Raw genomic sequence first — 22,859 nt, 5'->3', positions numbered from 1 at the left:
GGCATTTTCGGTGACTTCTTTTGGTCCACATAGCAGTAATGGCTCTTAACCTCTATTTGTAATAGGACAAGTAGCTATTATCCAACAGGAACATGAGGGATATCCTGAGTATTTATTACAATGAAATGTGGAAATAAAAAAATTGAAAAGATTAGGAACTCGAGTCCAAATACTAAAAGGGCTGGGAGAGTTATTCAGCTACTCTGGGAACTGATAAAACTTGCTCATTTAGTAGTTGAGGGCTTTGTTTTTTATCTTCTTTCTAAGAGGACAACTCTTCCCCTTAAGAAGGTTTTTGTAACAAAAGCCTGTATTATAATTTTATAGCTTACACTCATGAACGTTCTGGTTTCATATGAGATGGCTTGAAGAGGGGAGAGATGCTCTGCATACTCCATGCTCTGTAGGCTTCCAAGGATCAAAAAGAAATAGACTGCCATGACTGAAACAGAAAGGAAACATCAAAAAGTGTTGAACAGTTATAACTTAAACCCCTTATAAGACTAAGCATTAGATTAGAAAAAGCACTACAAGACTTTAACAAAGTCCTTCGATGAATCCTCTTGGTAAGCAATAATCTGTGATGAGGAAGAGAGATTGTGTTCTTTGGTTGACAAAGTATTGAAGGTTCTTTCATCTGTCTTGGTGATCATTTTCTATTTATTTAACAAAATACACGGAGTCTAAATTAGCTCCTGTCAACAGTGCAACTCACATAGATTCTAGGAAGTTTTGTCATTTTGTTTCCAGGACTATATTTTTCATTCAGCTGAAGTTCACAGAAATTTCGTCCAGGCAGCTGGATTCCTGAACATTTGAACAGGAAAGGGAATCCTTTTCTATTTAGCTACAGTAAAACAAGCCTGCTAATAGAAAAGCATTGTTACTTTCCTGAAAAACTCTGATAATCCTTTCTGCCCTTGGGAATATGCTCTCAGAGGAGTAGATGTAATTAAAACAATCTTATCTAGCTGTTCGCTGGACGACTACCTCCAAACAGTCCCACCTCTTCTTCCAGATGTGTTTCATCTCTCAGAGCTACCAACAGATGAAACCAAGAACTTTTCTGGAACAACTCGTGGATAAGATAAACTCATAGTGCTCTACAGAGCATCAGCTGCATTTCAATGTCCAAGCCAGATTCCTTGAGAGAAAAAATAAAAGAAAGCTGCTTGATTGTCAGAGAGGAAAGTGCTGCTGAAATAGCTAGAAGGAGGGCTTTTTTTTGTTTTGTTTACACCTTTAACTGTACACTAGTACACACACACAGAATGCTCATTACTACTAAAAATTGCCTTATTGTAGCCTTAATTGTAGCCTTATGCAACTAGTGATGATGCAGTGTGTAACTGATAGGCATTAGTAATGAGGAGAGCAGAAACCCACACAGGTAAAATAAAGAAACCAAGTACTTAAAGCAGTCATGATAAGCTGTACCTCATTGTCAAGTGATTTCCTCCAGTCTCATGAGATTCTGATAAGATCATAGCTGCAGAATCATAATTCACGACTATAATTCACAAGCAAAACTGAAAATCCATTTATATTTATTAGGAGATGGTTGTGCACAATTCCTTATCTTATTCAAAAAGTCTACAAATAGAGTTTAACACTTCTGATCGCACACAAATGTTTGTTCAATGTTCTTAGTTCGGTAAGGCCAATTTAGTGCCTTGTTACATTTTCAGGATTTAGTACACATTTGTCAGTTCTTTACTTTCATCTGGTAACAGTCCCACTGGAACAGCAAGGAGAGTTCAGTAAGACACTTTATAACAGCAGCTGAACTTGGGTTACAAAACTTCAGTTTTGGAATACGCTTCAGATGTAGATTTATCTAGGCAATTTTCCATTTTAAGATTTTAAAGCAACACTATTAAAGGCTTTTTTCCCCCTGCCCCCAGCATATATACTACCACCATATGAGCTTACACTCTATGGAGACTTTTGTCCAAGAAACTTAAAGCACTTCAGAAAGGAGGGCACCATTTTAAATAGTGGTATACTTGAGCTGGAACCCTATCTTTAAAATAATATATCTTTTTCCTTGTCTTGTGTTTACAAAAGGACAAATATCAAATTAAATAACCAATCATATCTTGACCTTAGTCCCACCAAGAATATCAGTTTTGACTGCCTGTCGTTTTCTCATATGTAATCCTACCACTGATTCAGGAGCTCTGTTTAATTAAAATGCTCACAGTTAGTTTCTCTACTGAAAAGTGAGCACCTGCTATGGTTAATCATTTCCAGATGGAAGCACTGGTCAGATTTTAGGCCTGCCACAGTCTTGAGAGTATCACTTTATTGGAGAGTCACTACCATAACCAACGTAATGCACTTGATCCCATATTGGTTTAACAAGTGTAGTAGACTATATATGCATTTCTCTAAAGCTCTCGGAGCTGAAACTACATAGCTACAGTGAAGAAATTCTAGTTTTGCCTTACTTAAGCTGAACCTCTTACAACATTATTTTAACTTACTATTTTGAATTAGAGCACTGATTTTATACAGATTTTCAGTCTGCAATTCTTACTGAATAGTTGAGCGGCAAACATGAAAATATATGTACAAGTGTTAGTATACTACCAGAATGCTGTATTTCCTTCTTTAAAATGTGCTTAATAAAGCATTAGGCATGTCAAACAAACTTTTGTAAACAAAAGATAAATTACTCATGTTCTGCTCTGATTATACCCAGATACATATTCTCATAAAATAAACATTCTCTTGTCATTTTCCATGGCCCACATATCCATATATATGAGGTAAACCACTTAAAATCATCAATAATATATAAACCTCAGTACTCAACAGGAACCTTAGGAAAAATAAAACTGAGTAAGATGTCAATATCAGGAAGAAGTGACACTTTGTTCCACTGCAAAGTGAAACCAAACAATTTATTTGTGCTAAATGAATGGAAAAAATGTATTCAGAATACATTTCTTTATACATTGTACCGGCTTAGGCTGCTAAATAAGCATTCATTAGTGCCACATTGTGCTACTTTCTTGTACTCTGTTTCTGTTTCTACCAAGCAATACAACAGTTTTGGCTGTTACACCAATATATTCCTATATGCTCATCTTATACCTTATTTTCTAATAGACTTTTGAACAGTTAGAATACTTGTTCAAACTTTGTTTCAGGGGAATCACAATTAATATATTTTAACAGGAAAAAAAAATCAGCTGTTCTCTACAATCACATTGCCTTCTGCAGCAAAAAATCAAAGAGCACACTTTAATCAGCTATCAGTAACCTGTGGGCAGGACCACACTTACAGAAGTTAATTGTGACGGATCACACAGCATGGACAGCTTACAGGTTAATGTAAATGACAAGTGAAATACTCAAATCTTAAGGTCCAACAAATTGTACATTCCATATACTCCAACAAGTCAGTTCCCTCACTCTAATCTTCAGACTGTACCATACGTTTGAAGTGTTTTAAAACAGGAGAAGTATGGATGTGTCATGTGTGCTGAATTAAGCTTATTTACTAGGTGATACAATAGAGTATGTGTCTTGGGCACTGATTAGGGTGTCTGACTCACTTTTGCACTAGAAGCTGTTATTTCAAATAACTGAAACGTAGTGCTGCGTTACCATAAGCTTGGTAAACACTGTAATATTTCAGAATTTATAACATAGCCCATCATGCCTTTAATTTTATGCAAATTGTCATGAAAAAATATAAAAGGTATCCCTTTAATTTTACAAACCTAAAAGCCAGGAAAATGAAGCTTTGGAGCCAAGCAAAACGACATAATGCCGTATTACCAAACAGAGTAGCAAATGTTCCAGCCAGAGAATGGACACACATGTAGTTCAAGTAAACACTGATGGAAAAATTTGTTAAGTTAGTGTTGTAGATCCACAACACTGGCTGCATTTTATACAAACGTTTACAACACAATTAACAGTGAAGCCTATATAACCTCAGTGCAAATAAGTCAAATTCAAATATGCCAAGTAAGCCTTTGGCTTTTAGTAAACTGCTCCATGTTATGAGTCCAATTCTGACATACAGACTGCTGAGCACATGCACTAAGGCTGAGAAGAGGGATGCACTGAATGCTGAAAAGTGGCTGACTGCGAGGCTGCTGATGGGACCGAAGGTTGCACAGGTGGTGGTGGTGGCGGCGGAGGTGGCTGCACTGGGGTCTGCGTGTTTGGAGAAGGAGGAGGAGTGGGACGTTTAAATTTGTCAGGGCTGTTACTTCTTCGTGGTGAAGGCCTCTGCAGAACAAATATTGAAATTATGTTTAAACACACTGCTGAACAACTTTCGGTGCAAGTCCTCTAATCAACATATTGAGCTTGGCAAAGGAAAAAAAAATCAAAGCAAACAATTATGTGGGAAAAATCCATTTCAAAATGTTACAAGGATCACAATACAATATTTTTATATAAAAGTAAATTATGCTACTCTGAAATGGAGCAGCAAAGGAAAGTGGAAGATACTTTTACCTATGATAACCAACAACCTAAGAAAAAAGTGAGAGTCTGTAGAGACAGCATGTCAGCTCTGCTTGCCCAAGCAGTAGGTGCTGATGAACTTTCAACTTCACACTGCTGGCGTGTAAAGTCAAAGTATGGAGTACCCAAATGTAGGTGGGAACATTTCAACTTCTAAAGAGTTTGCCCAGAATCTTTAGCACTCAGACTCAGACTGCATACTGAAGCAACACCAACGCATAATTCAAGTTGTTCTTTAGAGAGCAAGTATCACATGAGAAAGATTACAACCCTTTTAGCTGCAGAAGTGAAGCAGTAGTTAGAGAGCTCCCCTCAACAGAAACTGCAGATTTTTTTTTTATAACCTGCATGCTAAAACACACAAAGATTTAATACTCACTGTATTTATCTTCATAAAGCAGTGGGAGAAAAAACTTCTTCAAAGTTAGCAATGTAAAAATATAAATTACACTGCAGAACACTAACTTCTGCTGTTTTGAAACCAAAGAGATGCACAAAGATCTGATCCAGTAGGCATTAATTAAGAACTTAATGGTAAAACACACCACACACTGAAAATTAATAACCAGTCGAAGACAACCCGCTCTGGGGAGAAATGTGGCTACAGTGCTAGACCAAACGGAGTACATGCAAAGTCGATTTATTCTGTAATGGATATTAAAAATGAAGAGTCAAGAAGCAAATTGCAGTTTGGTCAAATAACATGTATTATATCTATTTTTTCAACATAACTATATATAATAGTTTATTTTAATGCTCTCTGGGGAAAGCCAAGGGATTGTCAACAACCAACTGATTGATATTTCTGAACTGTTTCTGGAACACTTTTTAAAAAACATTTACTGCATTAGCAGACCTCTAGTAATATGAAAGGGCCTGGCTTCAGTATGGAGACAAAGACAAGAGCCACTTACCAATATCTTTTTGAAATAGTTACTATTTTGTCCTGGAGGTCATCTTTCCCACAGTGACTCAACGTGACCCCAATTAGTTTACAATTTCAGAATTAGTAATATTTCACAGAGACCAAAAAACCCAAGTTCCACGAAAAACTGATTTATAAAATCAGGTTCTGGGTTTTCCAGAAGCTCAAAGATCTTCCTGTGACTAACTCATGTGACATACAGCAAGGGGCTGGACCAGAGTCCTGGACCAGCTCCTGCTGAGCTCCAGTCTGTTGCGTGAGCTACTACTCTATTGCTCCTAGCTCTGTTTCGTCAATGAAATTAACAGTTTAACTTAGCAAGCTCACCTATGCAATTTAGAAGCACCCGTATTTTAATATTCTACTCAAAATTCTACTGAAACAAGTTTTTACATCTGAGAATGACAATCATAAGCGGAAGCCTTACAAGAAATTATTTACATATTACCATACCAGTTGAGAAAAATCAAAATGGGCTTGATACACCAACTATAAGCTATTTTGCTAAGTGATTAATACTTAAGCTTTGTTTGCTCATTAAACTCCACAAATACTTAGAAAAAACTTAAGTAGAAATGCGTCGAACAGAGGTAAAAAGGAAATAAATCCAGTTGAAAAATACTGAGAAAGAGTCCTAACAAATGTTTAGTATATTAACTTTCTTCTTTGCCAATGAAATAGAAAATAAGAGTTAACTGCCTGTTACAGTGACATGGTGGTAGCACTGTGTGTCATCCTGAAGAAAACCTGAGCTTGGAGCAACCTCAGATGACTCATCCGTCAGATGGTGGAGACTAGGAGAAAAACGAAAGCAATGTTTTTACTTCCTGGGATAGGCTCAGTAGCTTAGAACATCACTTCTCACACCCTGCCTGCTGATCCGTAAGATGATACCTATTACTGTCCTTAAGATGATAATACATCCTACTCTTTTGCAGAAAAAAGGTTCTCCAAAAAGAATCAGTTTCTGACGGGTGAAGAGAAAATCAGGGTTGAAGGAAGCAGCAATAGATATCTTGGAGTAAGGAGACAAAAGCAAACATTTACAAAAATACTTTGTAAGAAAGCTTACGGACAAGCAGTAATAACTTTTAAAAAACAAACTGACATTGGTAACAAATATTTAGTGCTTTAAATACTTACTGTAATACCATGGGATGGTCCCATATGTTGCACATGAAGGCCTGGGGAATTGTAGTAAGACATTCCAGCTCTAGTCAGTGAAGTTGGTGGTGTGAAACCAACTGTGTGACTTGCATATGATAGACCTAAAAATTATTAAAACAAAATAACATCAAAATTCTTATTTGATTGTGTCACCTATTACACAATGTGAAACATGACTTTGCACTTAACATACACACGGTAAGGCTCACTTGGCAGTCTGATTTCAGTCCAGCCTTCCCTCTCTGTCCAGCCTTCCCTCTCTCCTCAGAGAAAACAGCTCCCTGAACAAAATGCTGTCTGAAGACGCAGATGAGCCCAGAGAAGCAGTCTTGCACTTGGCAACCAAAAGTTTCCACATGAAAGAAACTGGCTGGAGGTGGCTTCTTCTAGGCGTACCAGATCTGCACCCAGACCAAGAGCTGCCCAGGCTGCCTCCTGCTTTGCCTAGGCCTTATAGGCAGGGACCCACGGGTCCTAGGGGGCTGTGAGGTTAAAACACTCTGCAGTAAGTTCCATAACTGGACTGTGCTAGCACTAATAGAACAATTAACGTTGGAAATTATAACTTGCTTTATGGACATTAAGAAAAGTCTCATATTCGAAGCTGAAAATACCCAGTTCTTTCAGTTTAGATGAATTCCCTATAAATGCTTTAAAAGACATTTGGCTTCCATCTGAACATTTCCTTTCTATAAATACTAGTTTATAAAAATGCAGAGTACCTGTATAGCTAATGAAGGTAAACAGAAACAGCCACTAAGTGCTTCTCAAGTTCAGACCTAAAGTGCTCTGAACATTTTGAGCATTTCTCAGAACAGCAGATTTTCCAAAACCTTTAGTTCACTATCATTTTCTGACAAATAAATCAGTTGCATAGGAGAGAAAACTATTTTCTCAGATATCTGGTATCAGAAACCAACAACTGTTTCAGAGAAGCATGACCAAAAAATTTCTAAATACCTATTTAACTTTCATAACAATATGTTGGATTTAACAGCTGTCATATTTCTTCAACACTAAATCAACACAACATAGTGCCACTGCACTTAAAGTACATTCCAACAGCTGGGTTTGTCCTTAACTACCTGTGTTTGATAAAAATAACATCTCAGGAAAAACACCCAAGCCTCAGATAACTAGTAAACTCATGCGAGAAAACACTATTATACTTCTCTTGCTTCTTTGAGCTGGAAGTCTGATGCCACTCCATAACCAATGTATGTCTGCTGAAAATTACCAGCAAATCCAGTTATGTCTGCTGAAAATTACCAGCAAATCTAGTAGAATCATTGTCATTTTAGAATAGTTAAGTAATGCAAAAGTTTAACAAAAATAATCTGTTTTCTGACTACAAAATCTAATTGTTTGTACAGCACGTTTTGTGACTAAGGTTTTGAAAGCACTAGGACAGAAACACAAGTCAACGTGCAAGTTAATTCTAAAAACCAGACTGAAGCGACAATTGTGTTTCAAGACAGAGAAAAAAACCCAGAACAATAAAGGGTAAAATGAGCTTTAAGTCACCTTGCAACATTCCAATTTTGAACGGCCTCAGGTAAAAACAGCTCCAAAAGTTTTACAAATGCAAGTCTAAGCCTACACGGCAGTCAAAGAAGAGACACCAGAGCAGTGCACATACATCCAAGGTAGTTCATTTACAGTTCTGTAGCCCAAAATCTGTACCTAGTCTGCAGAAAGAAACTATGAAACACTTTATCTAGGCTAGAGAAAAGACTCATTAGTAATGACACTAACCTCCCGCCAGCTGCCTAATCTTCACAATTTCACACACCATGCAACAAACCCCAGCAGTATCTCAGCTTGAGACAGAGCCCCCAAAAGCGCAAAAGCCTCCAGGACTCATGGCAAGAGTCTGACCCGTTAAACCTGCCTTGGCTACTCTTGTGAAATTATAGCACTTCTAAATGGTTTCAAATTGTGTTTCTAAAAATTTCGGTTCATCATTTCCCAAAGGAAACATGCCGAACCATACAGTTACTTGATGCAAAATGTAACTGTTGCATTATTTTGTGTTGGGTACTTTTGGCATTATCTTACTGTATTACTTTTTATCTAAAGTACTCAAAAACTATTTGTTTTCATCAACTACTGCATTTATACATACCGAACAGTTGTATGAAATTCCCTCCTGATCTCATTAGTCCTCTAACAAGCTGCTGCTTATATTTTTCTGAAGTCTGAAACTGTCAACTGCGCATATTAACTTATGAGACACAGAAGACAGCAACACAGCTGCCTGAGCAGAACTGCTAGCCTGGAACATTTACTATATAAACACCACCAAAACTGGGAGCTCCATTAGAAATGATCACTTTAGCTTTCTTATTTCTAACTCAGTTTCAGACTGCATTTCAGCATCCCCTACCTATGCAATACAATTCCGCTGGGATGCAGGACTCTACTTCCTGTTAGAGGAGGCAGCTGATACAACAGTCAGCAGTGAACTAGGAATGACTTTCAATCCCAGTGCAGGAACAACAAACCAACAAAGTACTCCTGCACTGCCATGCCAGCATCTCAGGTGGGTACATTTCTAGGTAGGGCTAGGACACAAGGCTCTACAGTGCCAGTTTCCCCCACACGTACTTTTTGTAACCACTGTTGGACTGCAGGCAGTGTGCAGGTGTGTATTAGATCATTGTGAAGGCTGCATGTGTGTAACCATGAACGTCCAAAGTCATTGTTCCAGAACACCTGTTTGTACGATTACATTTCTGTTCACTCAGTTACAGGCTAAGGATTAGAAAATACACATCATTTTCCTGGTAACATATCTTGCGAAACTTTGAAAGTCAAGAGATTTGGCTCATTCATAACCCCCTAACACCTCCTAAAACTCTCAAAAAACTAAACCATCATAATGCATATTTCAAACATAACAACAAGGCTTGTGGCTATAGTTAGTTTTAATCTACATTTACTCTTTTACCAACATCAGGATGAAAACTATTTGCAGTCTTTTTCGAAAAAAAAAGTCAAGCTTGAAAATTAAAGAGTTTAAACACATTTTATATGTTCTAGCAGACCTGTGTAAGAAAACGTCTAAATCCCATTTTGCAGAATGTGTCAATATAGAGCACATCTCATTTGCCCTTGTCATAAGATTCTTCCTGTTTGACTCTAAAGGTGAACTTGAGAAAGCAGGGCATGCAGGATTTGTTTCATTGTATACAAGTGAATTTGTGATTGTCATATAACATTTGTGGCCAGCAACTTTTAGTGAATGTTCAATGGCAATTTCCAGGAATTTTAATGGCAGTCAACAAATGTCTTACATAACACAAACAAATACATTTCCTTTGACTTAAAAAATATGCTCAGTAATTACAAAGTCAATCATTTGAGGTTAGGTATTCTCCACTCAGGTTCTTTTGGAATTTCAAAGAATTTGTCATCCATTTATTATATTCAGAAAAGGTTAGTTTGCCTTTGTTATACAAAATACTAGAGACAGGAATTCTTAATTTTATTGTAATTGATTTACAATAGAAATTAGCAGAAGTACAAAAGCCATTCCTCCAGTAAAGAGAAATGGACTTTTCTTTCCAATATTTTCAAGATTAGTCTTCAAGAAGTTTTCATGCAGAGCACAACAGCAGTCCCATTACTACAGTAATGGGAGCACAACAGCAGTACCCATCACCAAACTCTAGAAATCTATTTGAACTATGTGCCCCATGAGGCAACTTCTAGGAGGAAAAGAAAAAAGAAAAGAAAAGAAAAGAAAGAAAGAAAGCAAGCAAGCTCAAACGACAGCTACTTAATTGACCTTTAATATTTGGTCACAGTGTAAAACAGAACAATCTGAAAACATGCTGCACTAGAAGAAATCTAAGGCAAAGCTATTCTTACACTTATGATGCACTTTTTCCCAGATTAGCTTTCAAAGGCTATTTACCTAAATATATTAATAGGGCACATTACTATGTGATGCATACAAAAATTTTAGAAACTGGGTTAAATATTTACCAGGTGATATAGGTCTGCTAGAACTTGGTGAGGGTGTATAAGGGATAGGACTGGACACAGTGCGAGGTCTTAATCCTTGTGCAGACATCTCATTAAAATATCTAACAAAAAAAGGTAAAGAATAATTAGATTAAACCTTTTAAAATGTGCCATGTTTTAAATGCTTCACTGTGGCATTTTCAATTCCCATAAGAATTACATTAGATTATCATTGGACCAATCACCTTTAGGAAATCATGACAGGATACTCTTTTCATTGCTGAAGGTGCAAATACTGGCTTAATTTGCAATGGAAATAGCTGGACTTATTTCAGTCATGTGCAGTTAAGACAGTACATGTTGCGCACAATCGGAATAGTACCTATTAAGGCTAGGGGTATAAACCACATTATCCAAACTGACCTATACTACTTTCTTGCATTTTACACATCATTTCTATCTTGAACTCAATAGCTTGTCTGGCTGGAGTATATCTTCCAGAAAGACGATCAGCATTAATTTGAAATCACAAAGAGGTGGAAAAGCCACCATACTTTTGATAATTTGTTCCAACAGCTAGTCAGCCTCACAGTTAAAAACATGTCCTATTTGGCATATGAGTCCATCTAGCTTGAGCATCTAGCCATTTGCTTATTATGTCTTCTGCCACTGGAACAGAGAGCTACTTTGAATCCAGTACATTCTCCCTCTAAAGATACAGGTTGTACAGCAAGACAGTTCCAAATCTTCTTTTTGATAAGCTAGCAAATTAGAATCTCAGACAAGGCATTTTATCTCATCTATAATAATTTCAGTGGTATTGGTTTGTACCTTCTTCATTGCATATATCAGATCAGTCATTAAGTGCTACTCCTACCCTATATAAAAGGAGTTTAAAAATCATACCAGTTGGTCTTGCTTGCCCCTTACTTTTTCATATATGGAAAGCAGTTTTATTTATTTTTTCACAACACTGTGCTGGCAGTGTTCAGGTTGACTTGCTTATATAGTTTCCCCCTAGATTTTTCAGTCATTTCCTAGATTAGAGGCCCCCCCCCCCCCCGCCTTGCTCACCTCCTCCTGCAGATGAAGTTTCAAATCAGTGCTGCCAGATTTATACTATTACATTTAGCTCTATTTTTTACCTGACGCAGTTAAGCTATAGATAAAGCTAGCTACCTAACTGCCTTTTGATTCATTATCTCCCTCTCTACCACTGTTGCTCACAAATTTTTAGCAGCTATATTTATTTCCAGATCACAGGGGGGGAAGCATGGAGTAGCATTAAAAATATTTCTGTTTGATGGAACTCACCAATCATGATGACTTTGAGGTCTGTGAGCAAGTTCTTAAAAAACCAGATACATGTTTAGATACTGCACCTCAATTTTTAACCAAGATGTTCAGAGTTACTAAGCTGCAACACCTAACCAATGCAATGCTTTGTAGTGACACTCAAGTTGGTTTAAACTTGGGTAGATTAAGTAACAGGAGTAGTTGCAATAGAGAACAACAGCTGGCAAATTAAAATTTACTTAATTGCAAGTTTTTCCAAATGGCTACTAGTAGCAGAGTTTGCTAAGTTAAACTAACTGAGCTACCCGTACACCACAAAAACCACTTGTAATGCAAATAAGTATATTATGTCTAAGCACTGATCTTTGTGATTTAACCTTATTTTATTTTCTGTAGAGGCAGTTTTTCATAAGAGTCATCCTAGGTACCTGGATTATGTCATGTGGAATAGCAGCACACCATTAGTATGCTTCCTGGTTTTAGAAATTTCCCTATTACTCCAGGGAATAGGATGGAGGATTGAGCTCCTGACTAGCTATTCCTTGTCAGGAGGAGGAAGTTTTGGGAGAGCTGTGTATTTCGCATTCAGTAAAGCATTTTCATCTGCCTCCATCTACAAAAAATAAGCATAATCAACTAAGAGAACGCAACAGAAAAACCTGGATATTGATCCAACACCACCATCATTTTTAAGAAGAAAATGCAAGCTGACAAAAATTTACAATTTCAAATCAAACTACATGTTCCATAATTGTCTGTGTAGTTCTCTCCTAAGAATTACCATTCTAATATCTCTGTTTTCTGCTTCCTCCTTTAGTTTACTTTTTATTAATTATAATCCAAATTACCTGTTTGGGAAGGATTTTGTCATGTCTTTGTAGTATCAAACAAATCAACAGGACAATGAAATTTCTTACGAATATACAATACTTAACTTTTTCCTGTGTTTTATTACTACCACTACAAGTGGTTGACAAAAAAAAATACTTAGCATAGCCCATTCTTTTTGGATGAACACCAATATTTCATAAAAATTCAGATTTTGACTAAGAGTTTTAGAGAACAGGAAAAAAAAAGCTGATTATCTGATTTGGTATTTCTATTACAATGTAAATATTAGCAGAAAACATTAGGATAATAAAAATAGACTCTAACACCAGAATCCTGCATTTCTAACAACCACCTAACTTATACAGCTTTCGCTATATCATAGTACCAGCTGCTACTACGATATATGTCAGTTGCCTAGTATTTCATTAAAAAGAAAACACTGCCTTGAATTTTTTTAAGGGTACTCCTTGAAACAAAATATATGATACTTGGTTTTCTAGTTAATTACATGTGATAACAAATACACTAATGACCTAAGAAGAAATATCTCAGTATCGGAAGAATACACAGCACAGGGTGACTTTCTTTCGTTCTTTAAAGGACTGCTACAAATCCAAAATAATGTAAAACAGAACAAAAAAATTGTGACCATTTGATAAGAAACAGGAATGTTTTATTCAAAGTGTACTTAAAACCTCTTTCAAGATACAACACTGTCATATCACTATGATGCGAGGAAATACTGAACGGCATCATATAAAGCCATGAAAAGTTCAAGACTCTCTGTGAGGTCAGTGCAATGCAGCTTGCAATAGAGAAAAAACAAGGATGTTATGTTTGTAACATAACATATGATATACAGTAGGGACAGCACATCAAGAACAACCCAAGAGTTCTGGAAATGCTTCCTTCTCCCTTACTCTAAGACTGTATATATTACCTCCTTGGATTTGGCTAAGATTCCCAGTGTTACACGTTTTACTTTCTGCAAAGGACAAACTAGACCCAGATAAGGACACTGTTCCTACCTACCTAACAAAATTCTTGGCATTTACAGAGTTAGGGGCAAAACAAAGTTACCATGAGGTTAATTATCCTGAATGTCAACTCCACAGATCATTTCATTTCAACATATATTAAACCTATAAGCAGGTTATTTCTATGAATACTCATTCAATAATATTCAGAAAAACATATGGGTACTGATAATAAGCTCGATGACAGCATATCTGGATGGCTAGAAAATACAAACCTTTCATCATCCATTTCTAAGCTGGATTCACTTTCTGACAGTTGCCTGCAGAGTGCTTCCCTGCGTTCCATCTCCCTCTGCAATTTTCTTTGAAGCCTCAAGTTTTCTTCTCTCATATGACGCTCCTCTTCTAAATATTGTGCCATCTTCTCTGAATCTGAAATTCAGAAATTTTTGTTAAAATTTGATTAAAATTCCATTTCACAGACAGGCAAATATGATGCTATTAAATTCACCTAAATAGTTTAAAAACGAGGGTGTGGAAAGTGCTCAGAATTGACCACTCAAAAGTCTCATCTCTAAGTCTACTTCAAAGCCTAATTCAGAATGGTGGCTACTAAAATGAACCACTGCCTGACAGCAAATAGGGAAATAAAGGTAAAAAGCAAAAAGTTTTAGAGTACTTAGTTAAGTGGATTTGAAGAGCAGAGCAAAAGCTCATAAAAAATAGTAAAACCAAGCCGTAAAGGAAAAAAAAGAAAAAGAGATGACTCCTGCTCTATTGAAATACTGGAATTTAATGTTTACAAAGATTTTACTACAACACAGGGAAGAAACTATATAAAAGGTATATTTCCTTTTCAAGCAAGCAGGCACAAAACAAGTTCTGAAATATAAAACTCTCAAACTCATGTTGAATTGCTATCTCAAATATTTTCTGGCTGCTTTCAATTGCACTTTATCATAGAGCCCGGCCAGCAAGACACGTACCAATATTAAAAGCCAACAAGTGATTTACTCTTTGTACCAATGGGCTATTTGACTTTGCAGCTCTCAACTGAGTTCAGCACACATCACTTAAATAGCTGTCATCACAGACTAAAGTGGTTAAATCAAATTATGGAAAACCACGAAGCATTTTGACACATTATTTAAATAAAATGGAACACATCCTTATTACATATAACATTCTGTAAGGCTTTCTAATACTTGATCAAAAGGACAGTGTATTCTTCAATATTTAAAAAATTTCATGGTCATTTCTTTATGCAACATCTTTCAATCAAAAGAGTATTCTTGTTTTAGAATCCTATTCTCAAGCCAGCAACAAAACACAATTCCTCTCCAATTCTGTGGAAATACTACTTCTTTCCCAAACGTAACAGTATTACACATTTACAACTGGTATTATAGCAATGCATTTCCTAGACAGGAAGTAAATATTGCGAAAAAACCCAAAACGTAATATCAATATCAGAATCCAGTAAGCAGACTGCAGTGAGCATTTATCAATAGTAGTAGAGGTTCTCTAATGACCACATACTGCAATCACTAAACTTCCTTCTGAAAAGTGTATTTCAATTTGATCTTCAGCTTGCAGGCAGCCCATAAACTAGTAAATCAAATTTATCAGTGTTGTTATAATTAATACAGTTCTGTTTAATCTATTCACAAATTTTAAAAAAGCACCCTTTAAGCCTAAATCTCATTTTCAAAGAGACTTTGACTTAAAATGCTTTTAAAATTTTACTCTAAATCACAATAATTCAACAAGGAATCACTTCAAAATAATAAAGAACACTTCAAAGCTAATTAATTTAGGCTTGATCTGCAGGCAGAGTGCTTTGTATCAAAGGCCTTGCTCTCATTCTGAAGTTCAGGAAGTGAAGGCTGCAGTGCAAAATTGGCAAGTACGAAGATCAGCATTCCTTATCTTAACCGACGCAAATTATTAATGCCACAAACTCGGGCACAAGGACTCTGTACAAGAGCACTCTTCCATCATCTCTGTAAAGAAGGCTGTGGCCTCTCGTAAACTCTGTCTCTGAATACTAGCTGAAATATTCCAGCTGGCCTCTCAAGAAGAGCACACGAAAGGGGGAGAATACTGTCCGTTTTCCACCCTTCCAGATTTTTTGTATCGATATATATATAAAGTAGATACCTACTTATCAGTTGAAAGATAATGCTACTGACCAGGAACTATACTACCAAAAAAGGTATAACTGATGAACTTAAGATAGAAGTTTTAGATTTAGCATGAAGAGATGAAGTTAGGGGATAGCAAAGATCACAGAGAAGCACAAGTGATCTTTTTGCCATCTAAGAACAAGTGCTTCAAAATCATATGCCCTCCCTTAAAAGGTATGGTAAAAGCAGGCTTTCTACTGCTGGCCAAAGATCCATGGCACTTTTCACAACAGAAACAGGTGGGCTTCTGTTTATTCTGTATGTTTTCAAAATGGTATTACGTAAGGAAGAACACAGCAAGATTACTTGTTTTGCTACACTGTGAAGTCAAAAAGCTACTTTAACAATCAGCTTTAAAACAAAGCCACAAACAACTCTTTAAAGGTAGCTATAATCACTTAACAAGCGAATTTCTCACGTATAAATGAACTTTATTTTGCTAGCTATAAATTCTTCTGAGTAATTCTTAACTTGTAACTAGACTCTTACAAGGTACTTCATAGGTGTGTTTTGAAGAATTTGTATGTCGAAATACTGTTAAGAGTCTCTGAAAAAAAAGAAAAAAAAATCATAGAAATGTTTTCTCTGGCTCAAATATAGCCAAGAAATATTTGATGATTCTTCAGTACAGAAATTTGCCCCTACACCATTCCAGGAAAGCTAAAAAAACCCAACTGCAATATAAATATATTAACAAGTCATAATACTGCAATTATGAAAATGCTTTAGTCTACACTTACTTTTTCATTCTACCTTAAAATCAAACTCACAAAAGCCTAGACAAAAATCTTACATTACAGAAACTTAGAAAGATTTAAATGTAAGTTGTTTACTCACGCTGTAACTGTGCAGCCCTCAGTTGTTTCTTTAACCTCTCCACTTCATTCTTTAAAAATCTGATATGTCTCATCATATTTTCTGGAGAATCTATCTCCATTGATATGTCTCTGGGTGACGGTGGTGCAGATACTGGCTGGTCTAACTTCTCCTGCAAAATTCTGTATGAAAAGTAGTTTAAACTTTACTATCAATTCTAACAAAAACAAAACAAAACCAAAAACCCACTGCAAGGACTTTGATAGATATATACTAGGATTTACGTTAATGACTGTTTTTGTTTGGGAGAGTTTTGGGGGGATTTATAATGCTTTCTTTTTTAACCAAAATAGAAAAAAAGATAAAATTTGTTGTCCAGGGACAGCTCTAAGGGGATTTTCTTAAATGTTCAGATGTTGATAGTGACAAACATTTCTGCCTACAGTTTGGAAAAATAAACCACTATGGACTATATACCAGTACTTCAGTTTTATATTTAAAGCTCTACCACCACAAAACTGTTTCTAAGCAAGTTCATTTAATCTCTTGAGTTTTTTATGTTCTTAGATGAAAAACATCTACTGAAGATGAGAAATGAATAACTTAGTATTCACGATGATGCACAAGTTTTCCTGCATTGCTGGTCAACATTCATTGGATTGGTGAAAGAAAGAACTTTATTGACAGTTTCTGAAGCAGATATTTGCTTTATTATCTGCAAAGAGAAAAATATTTCTCATCATGCTGTTCTCTTCACATAGTCAAGGTTTCAAATACCTCAAATGCCTTCCTGTGAAATCAGGAGTCATGAGTTTTTCCTAAAAGGAAATAAGCACACAGCAGATATTGATGTTCTAAATTAAGATTCTTGGAGTTTGTATATAAAGTATTTTTCCATCTGAAAACATGAAACTGTTCATCAGAAACATGTTGATGGGCCAGATGCAATTCTGCCCTGAAGAGCAGGGACAGCACTATACAAGCACAACTCTCTGCATGGCCTAGGATACGTACATGTCATACAAAGTTACATTAAAGCATGGTCTATGACACCATTGTATCTCCTGGTAAGAAGGCACTCAGTCTGGGATAAATTAAACCAGAAACAGTTTGGCTTAAAAAAGTTTCAAAGACTAAGATGCACAAAAATCCTACCAAAGGCCCATCCACTATGGCTTTACCACTGCTGCGTATTACATGAAGCGCTTCAGAGCACCTTCCACTAGCAGGGCTCTGTAAAACAAAACTACAAAAATTGCAGTTCATGTAGTCTCAGGTGTTTGCCAAGGCCCCAGGTAGAATTCATGGAGTCACATTAACGTAACGCTCCTACAATGTATAGTAGAAAATAAGGCATTCATCACCTCTTCTGCTCTACTCACAAAAAGCAGAGTTGTTATGATATGCCCCCCCAAAGGGCTCCCTTTAATACATATTTTTAACCTTAGCTTTCCCAGGAACAGAAAGCCTCACTGTCTTCACTTCTATTGAAGAAGCAGCAGGAAGCCTCACTGACACAAGTGCACGTCATGGAGAAAAAGCTAAAGTCTTCTTCAAGCAGACAGGGGAAAAAACAAGAGCTTCCCATATAATGAATACACTAAAATGTCACATTATTTTCTTTGGCCCACAAACAGAAAGCTGATCCAAGAACAGAAGCTTTAAAAGTCTACCAGCAATCAAAAAAGATTCAGCAAATTGTTTCCAGCTTTCCCAGTTCATTTCTTACACTACTTATTTTCATCTAGTTTAGGCAATCAAGCATGTAATATCATGAAAAGAAGGAGCTTTACAACTGCTTTAACCTTCATGTTTTCGTAAATTAAACAACCCTTGTGGAATTGAGACAAGAGTATTTAATCCAGAACTAGGTATTAGGTGGTGCTTCTTCCACAGTAATAAATACACTGCAACAAGACAGACCGTTTTTCTGCTTCAAGCTTATCCATCCTCTTCCAGAGACGATTCACTAGTGCTTCTTGTTCTTGTTCCAAAGTATTTTCAAGGTCAATCTTCTCACGTCTTAGCTGGGGAGGAAAAACAATCAGTGAAAATGACAGGAATATATTTTCTGCAAGGAACGGTTATTATGAAAGATTGTTGCTATGATGAGGTTGTTTTATCTGATGCTCTAAGATAGCAAGGAGGAAGCAAAAAGGAAACCAAAATTGGGAACACCACACTGGTCACAGGGACAAATCTTGCAAAAAAAGTCAAGAGATTCTGGAGTTGCACAATCGTTAAGTCCTCAGCGTAGACATTTTTCACACAGAACTTGTCCAGGTTTCAAATTCTTTATTTCATGGTTGGCCAGAGCCGACATGTGGCAACTAATGATATCACAAGCCTATTAAGAGATGTCTTCTGTTCCATGAGTCTCTGAAGTTCAAACTGCTCAAAATTTAATACTATGTTCTACTATGTAGACATTTATTCTTACGAAAAATTTTAGACATTTTTAACAGAAGAATCACCTTTAAGGATGCCAGAAACAGCAGAAAAAACATGTTTGCCTTGTGCTAGATCAAGAAAAAAATTATTTGGACTGCCACAAGTGTTACAGCATCAGTCCTTACTAGCAGAAACAATTTATTTCTATCTTAGCAAAGGCTTTATAAAAGACAGTACTTAACTCGACATTATTCACATTCACTTATTGTGTGAACAAATATTCTTGATTCAAATACAAGCTAATAAAAGTGGATCTAACTGTACATGAAAATTCTAGTATTACTATTTCAGAACAAATACAATTGAAATATTAATAAGAATACACTAGAATACTAAGAGCATTCAATAACATAGGCAGCTGAACTCTAAAAGCTAACAGAAATGAAACAGGCTTGAATAGATCAGTATCTTTACAGATAGAAAATACCACAGACATATTTCCAGTCAAGACTTGGCTAACGCTCACCACCTTCCTGACAGGCAAATATGCCCACTTTACAACTTGGAAAGACTGAAAACAGAGCTATTAAGTGATCTCCCTGCATGTTTATTGCATCACTGGCTGAAGCACTACTGTAACATTTAGATTCCTAAGACCTGTGTTCCAACCACTAAATTAACAGAGAGATTCAAACTTAAACTTATGCACTTCAGGCAGAAGTGCAGGTTTAATGAATGTACAACATTCTTCTTTAAAGCAAAAGACAATCAGTTACTGTAAATACATATATATATATATATATATATAAAAACTAATACTCATGAGTAATGGGGAACATAAAATAATCAGAAAATGTTTAGCAAAGCTTTTCACATCTGACAAAATTCTTACCACTTTAAATAAAATTGGCTTTTGAACTGAGGTTCTAGGTTGTCTACATTAGTCACAAGAAGTCATGAGCAACCCGTGTGGTCCACACAGGCTCAGACTTTGGCTCCTGACAGACACTTCATTCCCACACAACCAGAGCTGGGGTGGCACGGAGGAAAAATGCTCACTCAGCCCCTGGGGAGACGAGGCTGCTTAGTGCGCTGCTCATTAGCCAGCTTGTTTGGCCAATGTTTGGAGCTGACAGAGTTCAGAGAGAAGGATGTATACAAAATATTCTGGGAATTTGTATGCTGTGCTCCTACATAATCAACATGCACTCCTTCAATACACCAGAAAGCCATCTAAATAAACATGTGATGAAAAAGGTTGACTGCAGATCACTAATTCTGCAGCAACGTTTTTTGCATCACTTACTTAATGGATTAGTGTTTAGATTCACTTGTTTTGACCTTTCTTAATCATTTTTTACAACTACATTATTGAACTAGCACCAAACAAGAATACAAAAACATTCTAGTGAAAGTAAATCTATTTCATTTAATGGTAGGAAGAAGAACACACTGGAATTTAGTGACTGATTTATTTAGAGCCTCTCATTTTAAAATCTAAAATTACCTTTAATATTATAGCATCCCTCACCAAGGCAGTGGAGTCTATTAATTAGAAATCTATATGTAGGTGAGCATGCATAGTGACAAGTTCAAATCATCAGCCACAATATAGAAATGAGCCTTGTGTTGTGCCCCGAAGGCTGACAAACATGCTCTGATGAGCTGCCAAAGAAGCCGAGTTGCAAAAGAAAGATTTAAAGCTCCGCTTTCCCAGCAATATGAGAATATACCGGAAGCAAGCAACTTCCCTTGCTCGTCTTAAGTGTTGACCCAGTTCCTCCCAGTGTCCGGGTATTCAAAGCTCTGAGGAGGAAAACCTTGAATTGAATCTATGGGACAAGGCCACTGCAGCATCCTGAGCAGAGCTGCGCATTCAGACAGGAGGTGTATTTGTTTTGTTGTAGGTAGTTTCAGGTGTACTTGAACTCTAGCCAAAGAATCTGTTTGGAACTTGATCATATTTTGAACTCAAGTGAACACAATGGCATCATACCTCAAGACCAAAGCAGAATCTGTCAGTATGAGTGCAAGTCTACATGGGTTCCAAAGTTATGTTCCAGTCAAACAGCATTTAGCTTTTACAGCCACAGTAGGGAAGGGAGGATGTATTGCTTGGATTTTTTTTCAGTGTAATTCCTCCCTTTTAATCTTCCTCACCATTCAGTCATGTTTCTCTCTCACTCACACACGCACACACATGCACACACACACTTACTTCAAATGTAGCTACAACATCCATTGTCTGTTTATTCCTGGCTTACTGCTTCTTCAGCTTTCTTGCCAAATTACCTACAAACACAACTGTTTCCTCCTGAAATGATGGTGATCTTCCTAATCAATGAAAGTTGAAAACAATCTCTGACTAAGCCCACAATCCCAATTTCACTTCTTGGCTCCTCATCTACCCTTCCCCCTTTATTTCTTTGCTGCTATCCAAGAATACCCTTCTGGAGGACTTTACACATTTCATGATCCTCTTCTCCTTTCAAAGAAGCAGATATAGAAGACGATTATTAGCATCTAAATTCTTATTTTTCTTTTAAATGCATCTCCTCTAGTTACCCACTGTACTATATGAAATAGAAAAGCAATTAAAAAGGGTAACGGAGAGACCACACAGACTCAGCCTCTGTAGGGCAGAATTGATAGCTATTTTATTTCCTATCAAATCACTGAACTATAATGCAGAAGACCATTATTGTTCCTTTTAACTAAAACATTCAGCTAATGAATGTGTTGCACATTTCTTCACCATTAGCCTTCAGAGAAAATGTTCTGTTGCTTCACGCTGACTTCAGAAAATTATATTGGGTCACATTTGAAACCTAAGACCCAACTTCATTTTTTAACTTAAGAGTAACACTCTACAGAAGCATCACTGCTATAAACAAACTATCTACTGGTCAACTGTGGCATAAGGAGCTCAGACGAGAAAAAGCAAATGAGAAAGGAATCAAAGCATAGGTAATTCATGCTCCACATTTAAAAAAAACAGCTTTTTAGTGAACAGTGTTGCAACTATCTGACCACTGGTGGCAGTGATGGAACTAGTGAAGCCATAAAGCTGCAAGTAAGGCAGTCCTAGGAGGTTATGTTCAAAATATGAGGTATTGCTGGAGTACTCCTTACAAGCCCTCTTAGTAACAGGTATCCCAAAGATTATGTTGAAGAGCTGTGGCAATTGCTCTTCCTTAACTCTCTACGTGTACAAACGCAATATTATGCTGCTCACAACTTTTAGTTGCTTCTTGCTAGGTACAACACATGCCCCAAAGGCAGCTGCTTCATGTTGCAATTAATGCAATAAGCCTTTGTATGAATTCGTACAAGAGATGAAAGGGAGAGAAGAAGTGTGTGCAAGTGGTATACATGCATACATGCATGCTGAAGTTCTTGAGATTTATTACACCTTACTGTAAGAGAAATAAAAGTATACAGTGCATTACATTTAAATACACAAGGAATTTCAAAATAAGACTGCCAGCCAGCTTTAACACCTTAATAAACAAAGTAAATGTTCAAGGTCAGATATTTAAGTGAAAGACCTGATAAAAAGAAAATATAAGCAACTCAGTTTTGAGCTTACGTGTCTTCTGAACAATCTATTGTTGATATTCAAATAGAGTGACAAGCTTCAAATTTAATGATTTCACAACTCTGCCCAAAATAATGGTATCAAAATAAGTACCAACAGAATTTCAGCTGTGGCTCATACTAATATTTCAAAGAATAAAACAATTTAATAAGTAAGCTTAATTTGTATTCATTTCAATTTTGATTAAATGGCCACCACCACCACCTTGTGGCTAA

The 22,859-nt window shown here is 36.5% G+C and overlaps 1 protein-coding gene across 1 annotated transcript in view; it reads right to left on the bottom strand.

The window, feature by feature from the left end:
* Nucleotides 1-1,530: 1,530 nt before the first annotated feature.
* Nucleotides 1,531-22,859, bottom strand: part of CCDC6 (coiled-coil domain containing 6) — a 51,630-nt gene continuing 30,301 nt past the window's right edge. Inside the window, exons 4-9 of the mRNA XM_064513713.1 lie at nt 18,579-18,682; nt 16,677-16,837; nt 13,929-14,085; nt 10,571-10,671; nt 6,557-6,681; nt 1,531-4,248 (exon numbers count right to left, since the gene is read on the bottom strand). Of these exons, the coding sequence (XP_064369783.1) occupies nt 4,057-4,248; nt 6,557-6,681; nt 10,571-10,671; nt 13,929-14,085; nt 16,677-16,837; nt 18,579-18,682 (840 nt within the window). The 3' untranslated portion in view covers nt 1,531-4,056. The remainder of the gene's footprint in view (nt 4,249-6,556; nt 6,682-10,570; nt 10,672-13,928; nt 14,086-16,676; nt 16,838-18,578; nt 18,683-22,859) is intronic.

The sequence above is a fragment of the Dromaius novaehollandiae genome, chromosome 6 (genome assembly GCF_036370855.1).
Source record: "Dromaius novaehollandiae isolate bDroNov1 chromosome 6, bDroNov1.hap1, whole genome shotgun sequence".
Taxonomy (NCBI): domain Eukaryota; kingdom Metazoa; phylum Chordata; class Aves; order Casuariiformes; family Dromaiidae; genus Dromaius; species Dromaius novaehollandiae.
The sequence above is the reverse complement of the archived record's forward strand: the minus strand, read 5'-3'. Positions and strand labels throughout refer to the sequence as shown.